The sequence below is a fragment of the Ruditapes philippinarum genome, unplaced genomic scaffold (assembly GCF_026571515.1).
Source record: "Ruditapes philippinarum isolate M1 unplaced genomic scaffold, ASM2657151v2 ctg1197_1_1_1_1, whole genome shotgun sequence".
Classification (NCBI taxonomy): Eukaryota; Metazoa; Mollusca; class Bivalvia; order Venerida; family Veneridae; genus Ruditapes; species Ruditapes philippinarum.
The window spans coordinates 17,021-34,469 of NW_026859020.1; the positions used below are offsets into that span (position 1 = coordinate 17,021).

General features: G+C 30.9%; 1 protein-coding gene and 1 non-coding gene across 6 annotated transcripts; both read right to left on the reverse strand.

Annotated features, from left to right (window-relative positions):
* Positions 1 to 475: 475 nt before the first annotated feature.
* Trnat-agu (transfer RNA threonine (anticodon AGU)) lies at positions 476 to 548 on the reverse strand. The gene has a single exon. It is a non-coding gene; the product is annotated as a tRNA-Thr (tRNA).
* Positions 549 to 7,417: 6,869 nt separating this feature from the next.
* Positions 7,418 to 17,406, reverse strand: LOC132754919 (heat shock 70 kDa protein 12A-like). 5 transcript variants are annotated; one of them, XM_060745666.1, is made up of 7 exons: positions 17,286 to 17,406; positions 15,017 to 15,187; positions 11,456 to 11,623; positions 10,967 to 11,093; positions 9,724 to 9,815; positions 9,205 to 9,361; positions 7,418 to 8,984 (listed from the first exon to the last, which is right to left on the reverse strand). In XM_060745666.1, exons 1-7 carry the CDS (start codon positions 17,304 to 17,306, stop codon positions 7,921 to 7,923), a joined length of 1,800 nt encoding a protein of 599 aa, XP_060601649.1. In that variant the 5' UTR covers positions 17,307 to 17,406; the 3' UTR covers positions 7,418 to 7,920. The 5 variants fall into 5 exon arrangements, with proteins under 5 accessions (XP_060601649.1, XP_060601651.1, XP_060601653.1 ...); XM_060745668.1 differs by lacking the exon at positions 17,286 to 17,406 and adding an exon at positions 15,541 to 15,577; XM_060745670.1 differs by lacking the exon at positions 17,286 to 17,406 and adding an exon at positions 15,728 to 15,831 and having other exon boundaries at positions 7,419 to 8,984.
* Positions 17,407 to 17,449: the final 43 nt, after the last annotated feature.

Genomic DNA, 17,449 nt, shown 5'->3' on the forward strand with positions numbered 1-17,449 from the left:
CTACTTCTTATTGACAACAAAGTAAAAGCAAGTCATGTGTTAATAACTAACGAATACAAACTTTATGAAATGAGGCCGTGAAACTTGTTAACATTATAAACAGTATATAAAATCAACTTGTTATTTGTCTGCAAAGATTATGTATTGTAAGAATTAGTGTCTTTGACAATCAATGACAATTGAACAAAAACCTTTTTACTATCTCTTCCGATAGAGGTAGCTGTGTTTAATGTGATATCATGCTTATACTTTGTGTGCAATACTCGTGTTATTAATATTATTATTATAATTATTATTAATATTATTATTATTATTATCATTATTTTTATCAGCTAATAACAGTATCTTAGTAATATATCAAAGATCAAAGGTTTATACTACCAACAATGTTTTATTCATTTAATAATGCGTATTTTTACCAAAGAAAAATATTTCTTAACTTAAGAAATAAAAATATATTAACAATCAAAGCAAAAGGCTCCAGAGGGGATCGAACCCTCGACCTCCTGTTTACTAGACAGGCGCTCTAACCACTGAGCTATGGAGCCGATATGTTTAAAGCAAGCAGTGAACGCTTTTTGTCAGCCAATTATTGGAACAGTAATTGTTGTGTCATTTGCTTGATTAAATTTATATTTGAAAACAGTGCAAATTGGTCTAAGCCCAAAGAATATAAAAATAAAACCTTTATATGATCGTAATTTAAAGATCCGCTATATCTTTAAATAAGTTTTCGCTCAGCTACTGATTATGATTTATTACATGTACATGTACCAAAGGTACGAGTATTTTATACAACTCCAGACATATTATGTTGGTGGTGGTGTTAAAATACATATTTTCCATGAAATAAACTTTAATTAACGTAAAACGACTCCAGAGGGGATCAAACTCTCGATCTCCTGTTTACTAACTTTGGCACTTGAAAATACTGAGCTATGGAAGCATATAGGGTTTTGGAAATTTAAAATTAAATTTAAATTTTTGCCGAGAAATTAAATTTGGCAATATTAAAAAAGGGAAAATTTTAAGTTTTAGGAGTTTTAAAAACAAAAAAATCATTTCTTCTCATCATTGTAATACACGCATGTCACGTGACCGTGACACTTCTTGTGTGTTAAATCTTATTTAGTCTTGTATAAAAATAAGATTTTCAACGCTTTTTTAATTTATACCGAAAATGTATTTTAGAAACACGTTGCTTACAGTTGGGTTATAAATACGACATAAGTGCATTGCTTTCCTTGAACATGACTTTTGTCCGTCTGATTTGTAATCATTTTGTTTTTTTTTGTTTCTTCTTCACTCGTCTTAAATAGAGGATATTGAAAGAGTGTAAGTTCAATACTGAATTTATTGCACGAGTTGAAAAAAACATTATGCGAGCCTCTGGCAAAATATTATTTTATTCAACGAGTTCAATAAATTCAAAAATAAACTTTCGCAAATTTAATATTCTATTTATCACACACCCAAAATAAAGACCGTTTAAAGTGAAAAAAGAGTCATTTTTCACTGACGCGCCTATAGTATAACGCTAACATTTAGCAGGTTTTTACATTATGTTTGTATAACGCTAATGACGTCACATCAAAATATATGCACGACCGTGCAATACCATTTTTATGGAGTCGCAAAATCGGTACGGGTGTGTGATAAGGAGGAATATGTTCTACCTCTCACATTTCGTTTTTAAGGAAATCCAGAAACATAGGAAGATTGTTAATCATACTTGTGAATGCATTGTCAATTCGTGGTAGCATTGATTGATACTTTGCCACGGGTTCTGTTTGAAATATAAATCGCTAGCTGTTTATATTGTCAAAAGAGATTAGTTATGTTTTACGCCCCAAAACAATTTTCTTTAGTTCTTAAAGATGTCATTTATATATATTTCTTGTCAATTTTCACATTGATGTGTCTAGGGCTTTCCTATTATTCCGATTCATAATTCAATTATCTTGACAAATTGTATGTAAAGATAAATTTAAGGATCTCTTGCGAGAAAAATGCCTAAAAAGAAAATATTTAAAACGTTTTTTTTTAGATTTCAAGAGCGACTTGAAGGGATACCACACTCATTTGAACAATCTTTCCAATTAAATTCAAACAGAAATATTAAATGTTTGATAGCAATATTAAATTTTTGAAAAAGAAAAACAAACAAACAAAAAAAAACACCAAGATAGGAACAATATTATTAACTGAAAAAAAGCTAAGGTCACAGCAATATTAAGAATTTGATAAAAATAGAAAGATAGCGGCAATGCTAAATTAGTAGCACTATTGAAAACCGATAAAAACATAAAGGTGACAACAATATTAGATATTTATGAAAAAAAAAACACATCAAGATAATATTGAATGTTTAATAAAAAAGATAAAACTAAAACCAATGTTAGATGTTTTATTTAAACATGAAGAAAACAGAAATATTAAATATTAAAAAGAAAACATTAAGATAACATCATTTGAGAGATATTAAAAAATGTACTTTTAAATCCTAATGGGCTTTTAAGTAGATTTTCAACAAAAGTGATATCGCTGCAATCTTTGAGACTTAATGTGCCATAAACATTCAATGTTTTCATTCATAGATATGATCACATGAATCAGTGCTCAGATAAAACCAAGCAATGTAACGCCAGTGATAATTTAGTAGATGGATGAATATGAAAACATCCAAACAAACATTGTAACGCCTCATACATTTCATTGGTAAGATGTTTCTCTTAACCGTTCTTTTAATTGTTATTGAAGGGTAAAATGTAATAAACTTTAACTAACTTTTAAAAAGAGATATTCTTAGAGTGCATCTCAAAGAAGAAAATTAATCAGAATCAGCCTTTACCAATTTCGAGGCATAATAGGCCTTGAATGAGAGTCATTCCTTAGAGTACATTTCCAAGAAAATAATTGCCAGTATCAGTCATTACTCAAGTAATTATATCAAATATTTAGGAAAAAAATTCTTATGTCATTAGAAATAATTCAGTTTGCAATCTCCTAGTAATCAGCATTGCCAAGGCAACACTGCCTTAACTTGATTATTGTTTATTTTCCTCAGTAATTATACCAATTGACGAACGCATAATGCCACATAGCAATGTCTTATTTATAAAAAGATACAAAAGACCGAAGATTATGTACTTCGTCCAAAGGTTCTTCATTTATTCCTTCAGAAAACCTCATTAACTGTAACGAAAAAATAATAAATTTAATTCATTTTTGATTCCTAATATATATTCTTATTATTGTTGTCTTGCGTCACATATTTATCCAAGCATAATTTTAGTTTTGTTATTAAGTCATTTTTACAAAATATTAAGATATTACTGACTAGATAGCGAACAGTGCAGAACATGATCGGACGGCGGCTGATTTTCATTCGCACTGGTCGCAAGGGTAGAAAAGACAGGCAGACAGAAGGGTTAAAAAGTATGATAGAGTAGTAAAGAACAAAGCCTTTTCAAGCTGTGTGTCATTAGGAAAAAGATAACCAAGCATATCTTATGTAACTGCATACTGCCTTTTTCTTTCACAAATATCTGTTGCGTAAATAGCATAATAATGTCTTTTTTATGAATAAGGTGACTTACAAAAACAATATCCCCGGGGGAAATCAAAAGTACAAGAAGTATAACTAAGTGAGGATGTCTCATTTGGGATTTGTACTGAGGATATAAATGAAACAGGATACGTATGATAAGGATAAAAAAATAAGCTTGGTGATGAAAAAGATGTTTTTAATTAAAAATATTTTAAATAATGCCGTAATTGTTATCGACATTGTACCATACTTACGATGAACTATTTTCTATATCAAGATTATATTAATACGTGATTTACAGTAGAACAATCATCTACAATAAGAAAACCTGAATCAAAACCTTTTAACCCTACTATGAAACCATATCTGCTAGAAAAAATAAAAGGTACTATCCAGTAAAAATATTAATAAGGAAAATTTACAAAACGGCATTTTAAAAAATAATAAAGTTTTTAAAAAAAGTTTTATTATTGTTGGGTTTTAAAGAACAGGCTCGTTTTTCTAATTGATGGCGCATGCATTACAAACCAAAGCGAAAATGAATAAAGCGAAAATGCAACAATGCGATAATGCAACAGTTAGAAAATGTGGATTGTAAAAGATTCATATTGACGCTTCGCTTTTAATTTTTGCATTTGCGTCTCAAAACGTCAAAGATACGACAATATCTAACGTCATTGTGCATCTCCATTGTGCATCTCCTTTGAAGTTACTTAACGAAATGATTATTCCTAATATAAATGCCTGCTATTTAAGCTAGTTCTGTTTATTTAGTGCATAGTTTTTTTCTTTATAGAAATTCTCTTCTAATAGATATGCAATGTCAGCTATGTCAAACTCAGACTAATTTTTCCATTATTGCAAAATGTCCGTCTGATTGTTTAGTGACAGGATTTGATTAATAAGCTATTTTACTAAAGTGTGTGTTTACTTATCTTAATGAAATGTGAATGATAGAAGAAAATGATAAATACTTTGAAACCCTGAACGATATAGATTTTGATATATTCATTTGACATTGACATGATAACGTTTTATTTTTTCAATGACTTACTTGCGTAATGTTTCACATAATGCTTGTCGCGTTTTATATTGAAAATATCCTTATTTGTCTTTGTTCTACATTTTTAAGGAACTGCTGTTATGTGAGTATTAATTTATTTGCGGGAGTATATCTTCGAATTCTTTGCAATATATCACTGTAACAAGTGTAAAAGGTCAACGCTAATTCATTGCACATTTATTTCCGACAAATTTGCCGAAAAAAATATCAACTGATGAAAACAATGATATCATTAAACTTTTTTGCATATATTTAAAACACTTTGGTCCACGGAGTTTGCTCATATATATGTTTGTCTAATTGAAAAAATCAAGGGTGTTAGTAAAATGTGGGAATGCAATATTTCCATATTCATCGCTGCATTCTTCAGGCATCTAGCGTGATCTAAAATCATTATTTAAACGTTATTAGCTGGTTTCACGTTTTATGCAAAGACAGATGCTTTTCATTTTTGAGACATTATGTGTCTTAAAGCGGAACAATTTGCTATTACAAAACCTAGAGCGACAATACATATGATATCACTGACAAGTTAAAGTTGGACGTATTCATTGATTTAACAGTGCACGAAAGACAAATGGGTATTGCAATGATTTAGAAACACGTGATTCGGATAAGATTGTATACTTATAAAGAAAATAAACTGAAAATCAAAGTCAATCAACTGAACTAAAATAAGCAACAAAATCAGACGTTCAAGAGCAATAAAACGAGAGCACGATGCCTATGGTTTACCCCAAACTATGTTTAAATTGCACTGAATATTTATTACTGATTATACCAAAACCTCATATCTAAATGAATTCTGGTAATTAGATAAGAAAAGTGTCATTCTTGATCGTCGCAGTAATAATATAAAATGAATTATTGGCCGACCTTTATCTTATTCTATAGCTTAAAATAATATTTTTGTCCCAAAAGCAACATAATTGAATCAATTATTCAAAACTTCCTGTTTTAGCAGAACAACAAACAGCACGTTTCCTTTTAAAGTATTATTTTGTGTGAACAAGTGTTGACAAGGAAGAGGTGTCACCTGTGGGACGAAAATGGAAACAATTTCCATTTGTTTATTCTAAGACATCGTATGGCAAGACTGTTTAATGGCTGTGCCAACTTTTTATTATGTTATCATAAAAATAACATTTTCTCAATTGATTATATGTATGATCTACAAAGGCTTGTAATTGTTTCCTGTAAAATTTATAACATGCATTTTGGTACTTTACAAAATTTTTTTGCAGATTGGAGTATTAACGTCCACGGTTAAGAAAATTGTTTGAGACTTGTAGCGCATATTTCAAAGACAAATGTATTAGCTACGGCATAGGCATTGGAGCTTCCTTTTGTATAGTCATCATTATTTGAACTTGATTTTTTAGAGATTGCAAAAAAGAGAAACATTTAATAGGGAAACAGTGTATCGATAAAGAGAAACTGAATTTCAATTTGAATTGAACGAACTAAATTAGAAACAGACAATTGGTTGAGCAATGATTCAGAATTACAATACTTATCGTACCAAGTGTTAATTACCCATCGTGTACATAAATTGTAATAATTATACACCAACTTGTTATTTTAAACCGCTGCAAGTCGGAAGTTTAATGAATTATTTTCCAACTTTTCTTCTCAAAGCAATTTAATTGAATTAATTATTTAAGAATTTCATGTTTCAGCAAAAAGGGAAACAGCAAGACTTTACAAGACAAAAGGGTGGCACCAAGGGGATAAAATAAGAAATACGATTTTCCGTGTATTTTTTATATTTATTGCATTACTGTGTAATAGTTGTACTCCTATAAATAAAAATCATGTTAACTTTTCATTGACATTTCACATTTTCTTCATTTTTAGATTAGTACTTTTGTTACAGACGTTAAACATTGAGTTGTTACGGCAATTTATGAAAATTAGCATTACAATTGTGCACTAAACAGTACATTATACATATTGTCGTTATGAACAAAGTGTTTACTATTAAATGACATTATAAGTGAATAATCAGTTATCATGTCTAATTGTATATAGAAAAATATATAAGTGTAATGCACAAACTTGATTAGAGAATAAAATTATATATATTTTTATAAAACTTCTATTGAATAAAGATGTTTTATGTACTTAATTAAGGTACCGAAAGTAACAAATGCAATCAAACAGTTATATAAACATATCTGTGATCTTGGTTTGGCTTTTCTTTACAACTTTTCAAAAAAATATTGGACAGGGAAAGTACAATAGGAACTTGAAATGACAAGAAATCTTAAACAGTAACGTAAATACGGCTTCATATCATTTGTCATGGTCTCATTAAATCTAGAGAATTGCACATCTTGAAGGGATACTTAGGCAAAATAATGACAAATATATAAAAATGATCTTGTGTACTGAAATCACACTAAAATGACATTTCTTAAAGTCCCAGCTTGAATTTATGTATAAATTCTATATATTTTGGGTTTAGAGCTTAAATATATCTTTATATGTTGAACAAAATTTAGACGCCAACAGAATCGGCGAATAGTTTAAAAACATGTCATGTGATTTGAACAAATCCTGTAAGTTACAATAATAGGTATTGTGGATATTGTATAATTGAAACAAGTCTAAGTAATTGATTTGACATGTTCTTTAACGTTTCCAGGGTACACAGTGACAACTATTGTGAAATCTTAGCGCTCTTAGCTTAGGAAAACACTATTTTATTCTTATATGGAGAAACGTTTTGTTCCTTTGATTGTTTATTGTATTCATTTTGAGCCCATGTACAGAATAATGAACGAAAAAATCAAAACTAAGAAATGAAAATTTTGCCTGTGTCTTCCTTTAAACTTACTATCGCACAACACGTAGCAATATTGATAATTTAGTTTGCCCATTAGTTCATGATATGTGAATAATGATTTTTATACGTGAATACAAAACAGTACCTTACTCGCCTTCATATCAGAGTGTACGGTATAAAAGAAAAACATTATACAAATTATATTTAGAATATCTATAATATTTATAACGTAATTCAAAACTCCAATTTATGCATAAGTGCATGTGCAAAAAATAGTGATTTTACTCTTCTGAATTCAAATTATTTCCCACCAACGTTTAAAAAGGATTAATTTTCTGTAAAACAAAAATATTCTAAAGTGAGCTTATGTAGTATAAAATTAATAAATAACTGTTTGTTTTGAAATAACTTTATAAGACTGATCCAAGCCAAAACGATTCCAAACAAATGTTAAAAGGACTGTAAATATTATTTTGCTGAATATAGCTAAACAAAACTGGAATGAATTATTTTCACGATTTACTCTGGAAGTCCAAACACCGTAGCGCATACCTTTTTGCTGTCTTCTTCTATAGCAAGCATAGCAAGGGTTGTACTTCCAAATCGGAAGAGGACAACAAGATTTCTCTCTTTTTCCGATGGATCTGGTACCTTCACCTTTAAAATTCCTAACAGATGACAACCATTATCCGTCACAAACTCTGGTACAAATCCTGCTGCTGTGTAAACGTACACATCCATATCTTCCTGAAATGGACGGCTTGTTGAGTATGACTGAATAACTTTGTGACCCCTTTCAACTGACGTACCTTCCTTCATAAAAGGCTTGAATGCATCATAACAATACTCGGGCTTATTTTGTTTCTTCTTACTTTCTGGATCTTTTCCAGGTTGAAATTTTCTTCTTACCCTGACACCATAAGTATATCTTACAACCCTGGTTGTTACAACTTCCGGCATGCGACCATACAAAACAGCACCATTCAATACAGCAATACCCGCTTGTTGTGGAATCAGAACCTTCACCTTTGACTTGTCTGTAAACTCTGCTTTCATTACTTGTTGTACAAATGGCGACTCTGAAAATCCACCTACCATCAAAATAAGGGAGATCTTTCTTCCGGCATCAGTCGTTGTAATGATTCTCTTCATGTGCTCAACGATATTGTCAATGACTTTCTTAAATAGTTTTTCAACCAGACCTACCTTCATTCTCATTTTATCACTAACAAAGGCGATTTGATCTGCTATCGGTGACTCTTGGGTCATCTCTTGAAATGATTGGTCATGGACCTCTTTACAAACTTCATTTAGAGTTGCCGGAATCTTTATGTTATACCATTCGCCAGTCTTTGTGCCAAGGGTCCTTTTAATGCATTCAAAATCTTTCAACAGCTCTAAGTGGTCGTATGTCTGCTCTCTTTTAAATCTTCCCCAGACGGGACCTCCCACTATACTGACTATTAACTGAGTGAACGCATGGTCAACAGCCGTTCCACCCCACGGTCCGCCGCTAGCTTTGTAAACCTCTTTTATCCGATTTCCAGAAAGACGTTCGTGAACAGTAATGTCTGCCGTTCCTCCTGAAAGCATAATATAACAAATTTTGAATTTTAGATTTATCGTTTATGTCCCTTTTCTTTCACGTAAAATTTGTAAAACTTTTAATTTCTGCTTTTCACATGAATTGGCTAACTCCGTAGGTCAATTGCAAACGAAAAATATAATCGTAAATTTAAGCATTTATGCAGATTAATCTATTTGGTTTTGTCCCGACTTAGATTAAAAATTACAATTTCTTACCTCCGAGATCTGCAACCATGTATGTTGTCCCTGGTTTTGCATTGGCAAACCCAGCCTTTCCTCCCTCCGAAAACTTTTCAACGGGTAAGTGCTGACAAAATAAAGAAGCCACTTCCGGTTCAAGGGCAATGCTGAGACGATTCTCTGAGATACCCGCCTGGATAAATGCACTAAATGATGTTAGAATTCAACACTTATATATGCAAATGATGTGATTCGGAATAAAGTAACATCTAGATTTATTATAAGAAGATGAAATTTTCAATGTATATATTTATATTTCACAAGAGACCAATCATAGTAACAGTCATTTTGTCTTATATTCTTTTCACTTTACAGAAAGACACATTGCTTTCTAATTCCAACATATCAGCAAAGAGATAAAAAAAAATGGCATTTAAGATAATTATAAAACACTATTTACATATATTTTATTTATTATTACCCAAGGATCTAATAAAATAAGACACACACACATAATAATGTCAAATTATTGTAATTTGTAAATATAGTTAATACCAATTTTGCCGCTTCCTTCATGAACGCCTTTGCATTGTCATCCCAAATAGCAGGAACTGTCAATACCCATAAAATATCATCCATTCCGACCCCTAAAATGCAAAACAAAAGCTTGCATTTCTGTAATGCACTATATCCACTCCATCAAAATTGTTAACGTGATGAGTATTTTTATTTCACTTATAACTGGTGGAATTGTGATATATTACACACTTTGCTGTGCGCCATGTTAAAGCTGTTCTTAATGTTATAAATATTTAATCCGTAAATCATAACATTATATTCGAGAAATGAGGACATAAAGAAATGAAAAGTTTGATACTGTTGACTAGTTTTGATTGAGTACGTTAATGAGACTCAATGAATCAAAGTTGCGAGATAACCATTGTCCCTGTCTTCCGCTTTTAAAAGTAGTTTTCAAAATTTAACACCATGTATTGCAAACCATGATCCCGTAAGAAATAGTTAAATCTGGCACAACTGACATGGAATACTTGACAACTGTCACACAACAAGATAATGTTGCAAAAACTGTTGGCCCAACCCTATTGTACAGTATGTAATTATGTTGATGTAAAAGGATTGATGTATATTTATATATGTAAAATGTCTTATTTTTAAGATCAGGTCAAAGGGACAAAACACTTGCTTTACTGTTGAAATTCATTATTTTGCAAAGGGAGACAAATCCGCCGGTCTTTTCTGATACTTTTCAAGGGAAATTACCATACTGGTTTTTATGTTTACATTTGTCAGCATTCAAAGAATTCAAATGATTGGTTCACAGATCATTGATTTTAAGCTATTTTTATGTCATGTGATTTCATGGTTGGAAAAGTCATTGTGTAATTCTTGTTGTAAAGAAGAGTTGGTAGAAAATTAGTGTTTTGTGGTCAAGTTCTTTATTTCTTAAGTTGTTAACACTCACTGTTGTGATAGTTAGAGAAAGTATTAGATATAAAATTGATGTACTGCACTCATCCCTCAGATGAGTGTTGTTTGTACCATCTTGAAGTATCAACCTGATGAATATATAGATTTGACTGAACTTAATAGCTGTTGTTGAAATGATTTTAACAATCCCGAACTTACTTGAACCTCAGTAGCTCGGATATATATTTAAATTGCGCCAAACTATCTCTATTACATATATGCAATAAAAAAATATTAAATTAAATCAATATAAACCTGATTTGTACATTTTTCGAAGGCAGTAAAAAAAGATTAAAACATCGAAAGAAACCTGTTCCTTGCGATTCAACAAGCTTCATCAGGCAGTCTTTCAGACATTGTATAGAAAGTGCAAACACCTCTAATGCTGGCATCGTTTTCTGGGTCTCATCCTCCAACAATGATCCTTTTTTCAACCCCTACATGTCGTACAATAAAGAACATACAGTTAGTGTATTGTATTTCTGAAATACAAGCTGCAAATTAGATAAATATGTTTATATGCATTAGTTCATTTTAGTTTCAATAAAATGTTATTTTATAAAAAAAAACAAAACAATAGAACGAGAAAAACTTTATTCGGGGAACATATATTTGCCTATTTGTTGAATTACACATCATATAAACGTTGAGACATATCAGATAATTGAATCATATATGAAATAATGAATTAAAAAAATTACATTCGAAAATATTTGGAGCGTTTTCAATATGCTCACAGTTACCTCCCTTACACTGTACTATATAAAATTGATAAATTTTACAAAGATATTGAAGCTACCTGTCCTTCTTGCAGTTTCATCTTGAATTGCCTGTAATAGTAGAACTTCTTGTTTTCTTTATTCATGCATAGATCTGCATATTTCTCCTCGGCTTCAAACCCAAAGCTTTCAATTGTTTTATCCTCCTTCAGTAAAAGGCATGTTGGTGTCTTGTAAGACATCAGGTTCTGTACAATATAGGTTTATACCCCATATAAAAAGTTTGAATTTAAATTGAACTGTGTGTAGTCAGTACATTATGTGTTTGTATCTTAGTAAGGTCATACCAAGGTACATAAATTTAAAGAATAATGTTTGTTTTTAGCAAATACGCAAAATCATCGCTCAACATGAAGGCTTTTGAATATTTTCTTTAAGGTTTATTACGTTTTCTAATTCAATTTATTATGTGTAGTGTATAACAAAGACAAAATATAATCGTGATCGTACATTTTAATCTAATCTATTTATTTAATATCTATATATGCTTTCGTTTATAAATATATTGAAGACACATTTCTATGGTCAAAATGTTTAATTTCGTGTTTGATAAAGTAACGTTTGTGTGTATGAAGAATACAAAGTCAATTGAATTCTTTTTATGGCTTAAAATAAAAGTTGCAGCAAAACAACAACAACAATAACATGTTAGTTCGGTAATATGAAGGACCCCAAGAGCACCTTTAAGGAATAAGTACACTTAAGGAATGCTATTCATATGACGGTACATGATATATTCTAACAACATTCGTGATAGTTTTTGAGTTTCTCGGACACCTATAGCCATTTTCCAAAGCCAGAATGAGCAATAAGATAAATATGACAAGTTTGAATACTATTAATGTTTTTCATTAAAAAAAACTTTGAAAAGTTTTGTCTGTTTGTTTTTTTCATTAGATAAACTACATAAATAGTTCAATAAATCAAATAAATCAATTTTATCAATAATCGAATTTTATATAAATAACAAAACTTTTAATATTAAGCCAAATAAAGAAATCAATAATTAATAAACTTTAGAATTAGTAAATTTTACTTAAAAAATAAAAATAATTTTACATTTTTGATAAATAAACTTTATGAAAATTCCAATGTTATAAATAAATGATTTTATAAAATATCAAATATTATAACTACATTAAATTATTAGACTTTTTGAACCAATACTGGACCTAAAAAATAAATAAAGGTTTTAAGTAATTAACATTTATGAATAAATACACTTTATTTATTTTATGTACTTCATATGTACTACTTATGTACTATCAAACTTGTAAAAACAAATAAAATAAACAAATAATCAATACATGCTCCGCCAATTAGCGTAGAAGTCGTCATATTAGCTTGCCATATGACTTAAAACGTATGACGGTATACATGTTTGCCAAAATCAATAATGTATTCAATAGACAAAATGTTAAATCAATTCACTCGCTTTATCAGTGTAACACACCGTATTACCGGCGGCAGTGATGGCAGATCACTGCAGTGATGGCAGATATCTGAAAATTACCGATTGATACAGGTAGGTTATAAATTTGGTTGGTTTAATTATATTACACAAATACGGCCCATTTCATTGCTATAAAACTATTGTCCATTGAATGGAGATACTGTAAGGTAATTTTGGACTCGTTTTTTCCTGTTTTAAGACTATTTTGAGCAGGTTAAAAGTGACAGCCTCGGAAAAATCCGTGAAAATGTCTGTTTTCTGTTTCAAAATATCTCAAGTTTAAAGTAAATGGCAGGATTTTCCTGTTATCAACATAGACGTTCATCCATTGGGGTCACGCAAGCCAAATATCTACCCCGTGAGTCTTTTCATGAAAGTTTTACAGACGCTCAATCTTGTCCGGTTGAAGAAAAAATGCTGCCGTTGTAGGCAGATACATATTATAAATGCTGCCGTCGATGGCAGAAATACCATGAAAGTGGCTAACATTCTGACAGAAAATCAAGTTCAATCTTTTATCAATTCCTCTTTTCTTTGCGTCCTTTAAGTCGGAATTGAGACGTAAAACTATCATTTCTAATATTTTCTCAAGATAGAAAAGTTATTAATGCGGTATGTGCATCGAAAAAAGGTTTTTAGCAACATGCAGTTACAATACAAAAAATGATGATTTAGTACGACAAAATTGCACTATTAATAGAGAAATGAACATGAAAAACTTCATTTTTCTATATTCATGCATGTGTGCTTGATCTGTTGTGTCTGTCAGTTACATGCATACAATACTATATGCATCTTAAGTTTAGCAGCGCACTCCCTTTTTAAGACATAACGCCAATTGCATATTACAGCAAGTAACTTCTGTAAGTGGATATTCATTTGCTAGCATATGACATTATTTTCTCGAGGTAATAATGTTCATCGCTTTATGACAAATAAAGGCTGAAATTTACTTAATCGGCGCAGATTATAAGTTATTAAATTGATGTAATAAAGGGGCGACTATTAACCTCGCAACTGGCATCAGTGTATCATAAAACAAGGTATGTTAATGTAAAATGGAAAGATAATATTATTGACAGTTCAAATATTTTCCTATATTATCAAGTTCTTGAAAAACACGACAACGTGGATTCATTTCTTTAAATTTTAATGTTTGTAATAGCGTTGTAGTTTGTATACATATACATATAGTATTGTATGCATGTAACTGACAGACACAACAGATCAAGCACACATGCATGAATGTAGAAAAATGAAGTTTTTCATGTTCATTTCTCTATTTATAGTTCAATTTTGTCGTACTAAATCATCACTTTTTGTATTGTAACTGCATGTTGCTAAAAATTTTCTTTCGATGCACATACCGCATTAATAACTTTTCTATCTTGAGAAAATATTAGAAATGATAGTTTTACGTCTCAATTCCGACTTAAAGGACGCAAAGAAAAGAGGAATTGATAAAAGATTGAACTTGATTTTCTGTCAGAATGTTAGCCACTTTCATGGTATTTCTGCCATCGATGGCAGCATTTATAATATGTATCTGCCTACAACGGCAGCATTTTTTCTTCAACCGGACAAGATTGAGCGTCTGTAAAACTTTCAAGAAAAGACTCACGGGGTAGATATTTGGCTTGCGTGACCCCAATGGATGAACGTCTATGTTGATAACAGGAAATCCTGCCATTTACTTTAAACTTGAGATATTTTGAACAGAAAACAGACATTTTCACGGATTTTTCCGAGGCTGTCACTTTTAACCTGCTCAAAATAGTCTTAAAACAGGAAAAAACGAGTCCAAAATTACCTTACAGTATCTCCATTCAATGGACAATAGTTTTATAGCAATGAAATGGGCCGTATTTGTGTAATATAATTAAACCAACCAAATTTATAACCTACCTGTATCGATCGGTAATTTTCAGATATCTGCCATCACTGCAGTGATCTGCCATCACTGCAGTGATCTGCCATCACTGCCGCCGGTAATACGGTGTGTATAATGTACCACTCAGTTTACAGGTAATTCAAAATGTCATACTACCCAGTGACAAATTATAACCCCACATATATACTTCCAAATTTTTATTCGTGCCTTAAAAACTAATAGTTTTTGGACTTTTACCTGTTTCCCTCCATTCCACGCTTGGGGAGCTCTGATTTTAGTTGGGTCCTTTGGATCGAACTCGTGGCGGAATTGTATAGCAAATCCGGAATACGTTGTTCCGAAATCAATCGCCACCACCAGCAGAATGTCTTGCCTTGACGTCATCTTTTCCCTATTACGTCGACTTTTCTATACATACAATGTAACAAAAACATAATCAACATATTGATAAAGTAAATAATTAACAAACAAACTATCGTTTTCATTAGCTAGATTTTTTCAATCTTTAAACTAAAAACACATAATAAATTCAAAATTAAATGGAACTTTTAAGATAACAATATTCGTTTTAAACTAACACTTACTTGAAATCGTTTGTAATGCCGACATCATTGTCAAATGATGGATAACTTACAGAAATTTAAGCTCAATCACATATCAACTTTCATTCGACTTATAACTAAATTTATATTTTATTGCCTTTATCTTTAGACATAAACACAAAAAGAACACAAACAAAGAAAACAACATTACATGTTTACCTTTGTAATTAAACCATCGTTACCTAATGTCAACGTTTTTTAGAATAAAAACTTCCTCTTTCGATTTTAATGTTATGTTAATTTTACAAACATTTTGAATTATGATATATTCCACAAATGCTACTTTTATTTCTGAAAATGTGAAAATTCCTTAAATAAGTGATAAATGAAGGTAAAATATGCTTACCAGATTGCGTGTTTTAACTGGCTTTCAAATGTTTAAAACTTTAATAGGTCACCATCCGGGAAGTTAATTGCAGGTGATTTCGAGAATTTACTCGTTAACCTTTTAATAATAAGTCGGAACCGTAAATAACACATATAAAATCATAATTGTTTAAAAGAATGTCTAAATTACATTAAAAATGATAGTGTACATTTATGTATAGACATGAGGATTTTAAGTAATCTCAGGCTTGCATATATATTACATCAGTCCTTATAATTGTAAAAATCTTTTGTATAAATATTACTTACATTTAAATATTAATTTATATCACCGCACATGTTCGCAAGAAAAAATCATTATTTTTATCGCATTCTATATATATTTGATAAGCTGCCGCCTAATCTCATTTTAAAGAGAGTTCATTTGACAACTGAACTTGGAGTACTATGTTATAACATGTACGATTTCATTTCAACATATTGCAAGTTATAACAGAAAGAGAGATTTTTGGAGTTGAGGGCTTGAGATGAAAACATTTGTTCCTTCTTTAGAAAGGGCAAACATTAGCTTTGTAACAGTAAACAATGATTTAAGAGCATTTAAGATGCTTATTACATGCTGATTGTGAAATATTTTGTCGTAAGAGGAGTAAATGTAAACAAAGTGTTTGTAGCAAATATAGCTGCGCATCTTCTCTACATTCAAATGTTCTTAAAATCCTGGTCATAAATTTATAATTCATTGTTTTAGATGCATGTTTTAGAATGCATTGCTATGAAGAAAAGAAATGTCATATTATTTAACCTTTTACCCCATGAGCATATTGCGAAAAATGGCCGTTTTCATTGAAAAGCCGGTTACTAGTTACCCTAAGATCGACCTGAGGCCATTTTTAGCCTGTCACATGTCCAAAACTTTCTTGGCGATGAGGGGGACTCCGCCCCCCCCTTCAAACCCCCTAAACAGAAGGGGGCACATCCCCCTTCTGGCAACCCCCCTGATGTAATATTTGGATGGGGGACGGCGCCGAAAAAGTGGTCACTTTTTTTAACAACATTTCTCAAACGAAAAACAGTGTTTGGGGCCTAAATATGGCATTTTTTTACTGTTTGAGGCCTCAACAAATGGGGGGGGGGCAAAAAGCCGTCGAAACACGCTTATATAAGGGAAAAGGTTAATAATATAAAATATATCAATTCAAGTGAGGTTATTTCGATCACAATTATTGTATACTTTGTTTTTTATTTCATTCATTTCAATGTTATAAACGTGTATATGCACATGCATGTATGATTAAACAAGGGGAGACCAATTCTGATCAAACGTTAAGAATATGTAATCCTAATAGCTGTAACATTTTTAAATACTCTGAACCGTAATATATACATAAAAAACTTAAATGTAAAAAAATGATACGTTTTATTTTCATTGATTTTATCATCATTTGAAAAAATACAAAAATTTAACGCAAAGTTAAAGTTTCAAGGAGATGAAAATGAAACAACGTTTCTTTTTTTATAATTAATATTGCCAAGTAATATGGCAGGATTGTGTAACATTGTTAATAACAATATACCTTATTCCGTTTTAGTACCATCCGGGTACGCACATACTTAGAGTTTTTTCCTTGAAAGGAACAGACAAGTTTTGACTATTTCTTTTGATTGGACAGGAGTGCTTAACCATTTGAATATTGATTTGAATATACATGCTATTGATTACAACCCGGGAAGTAAATTC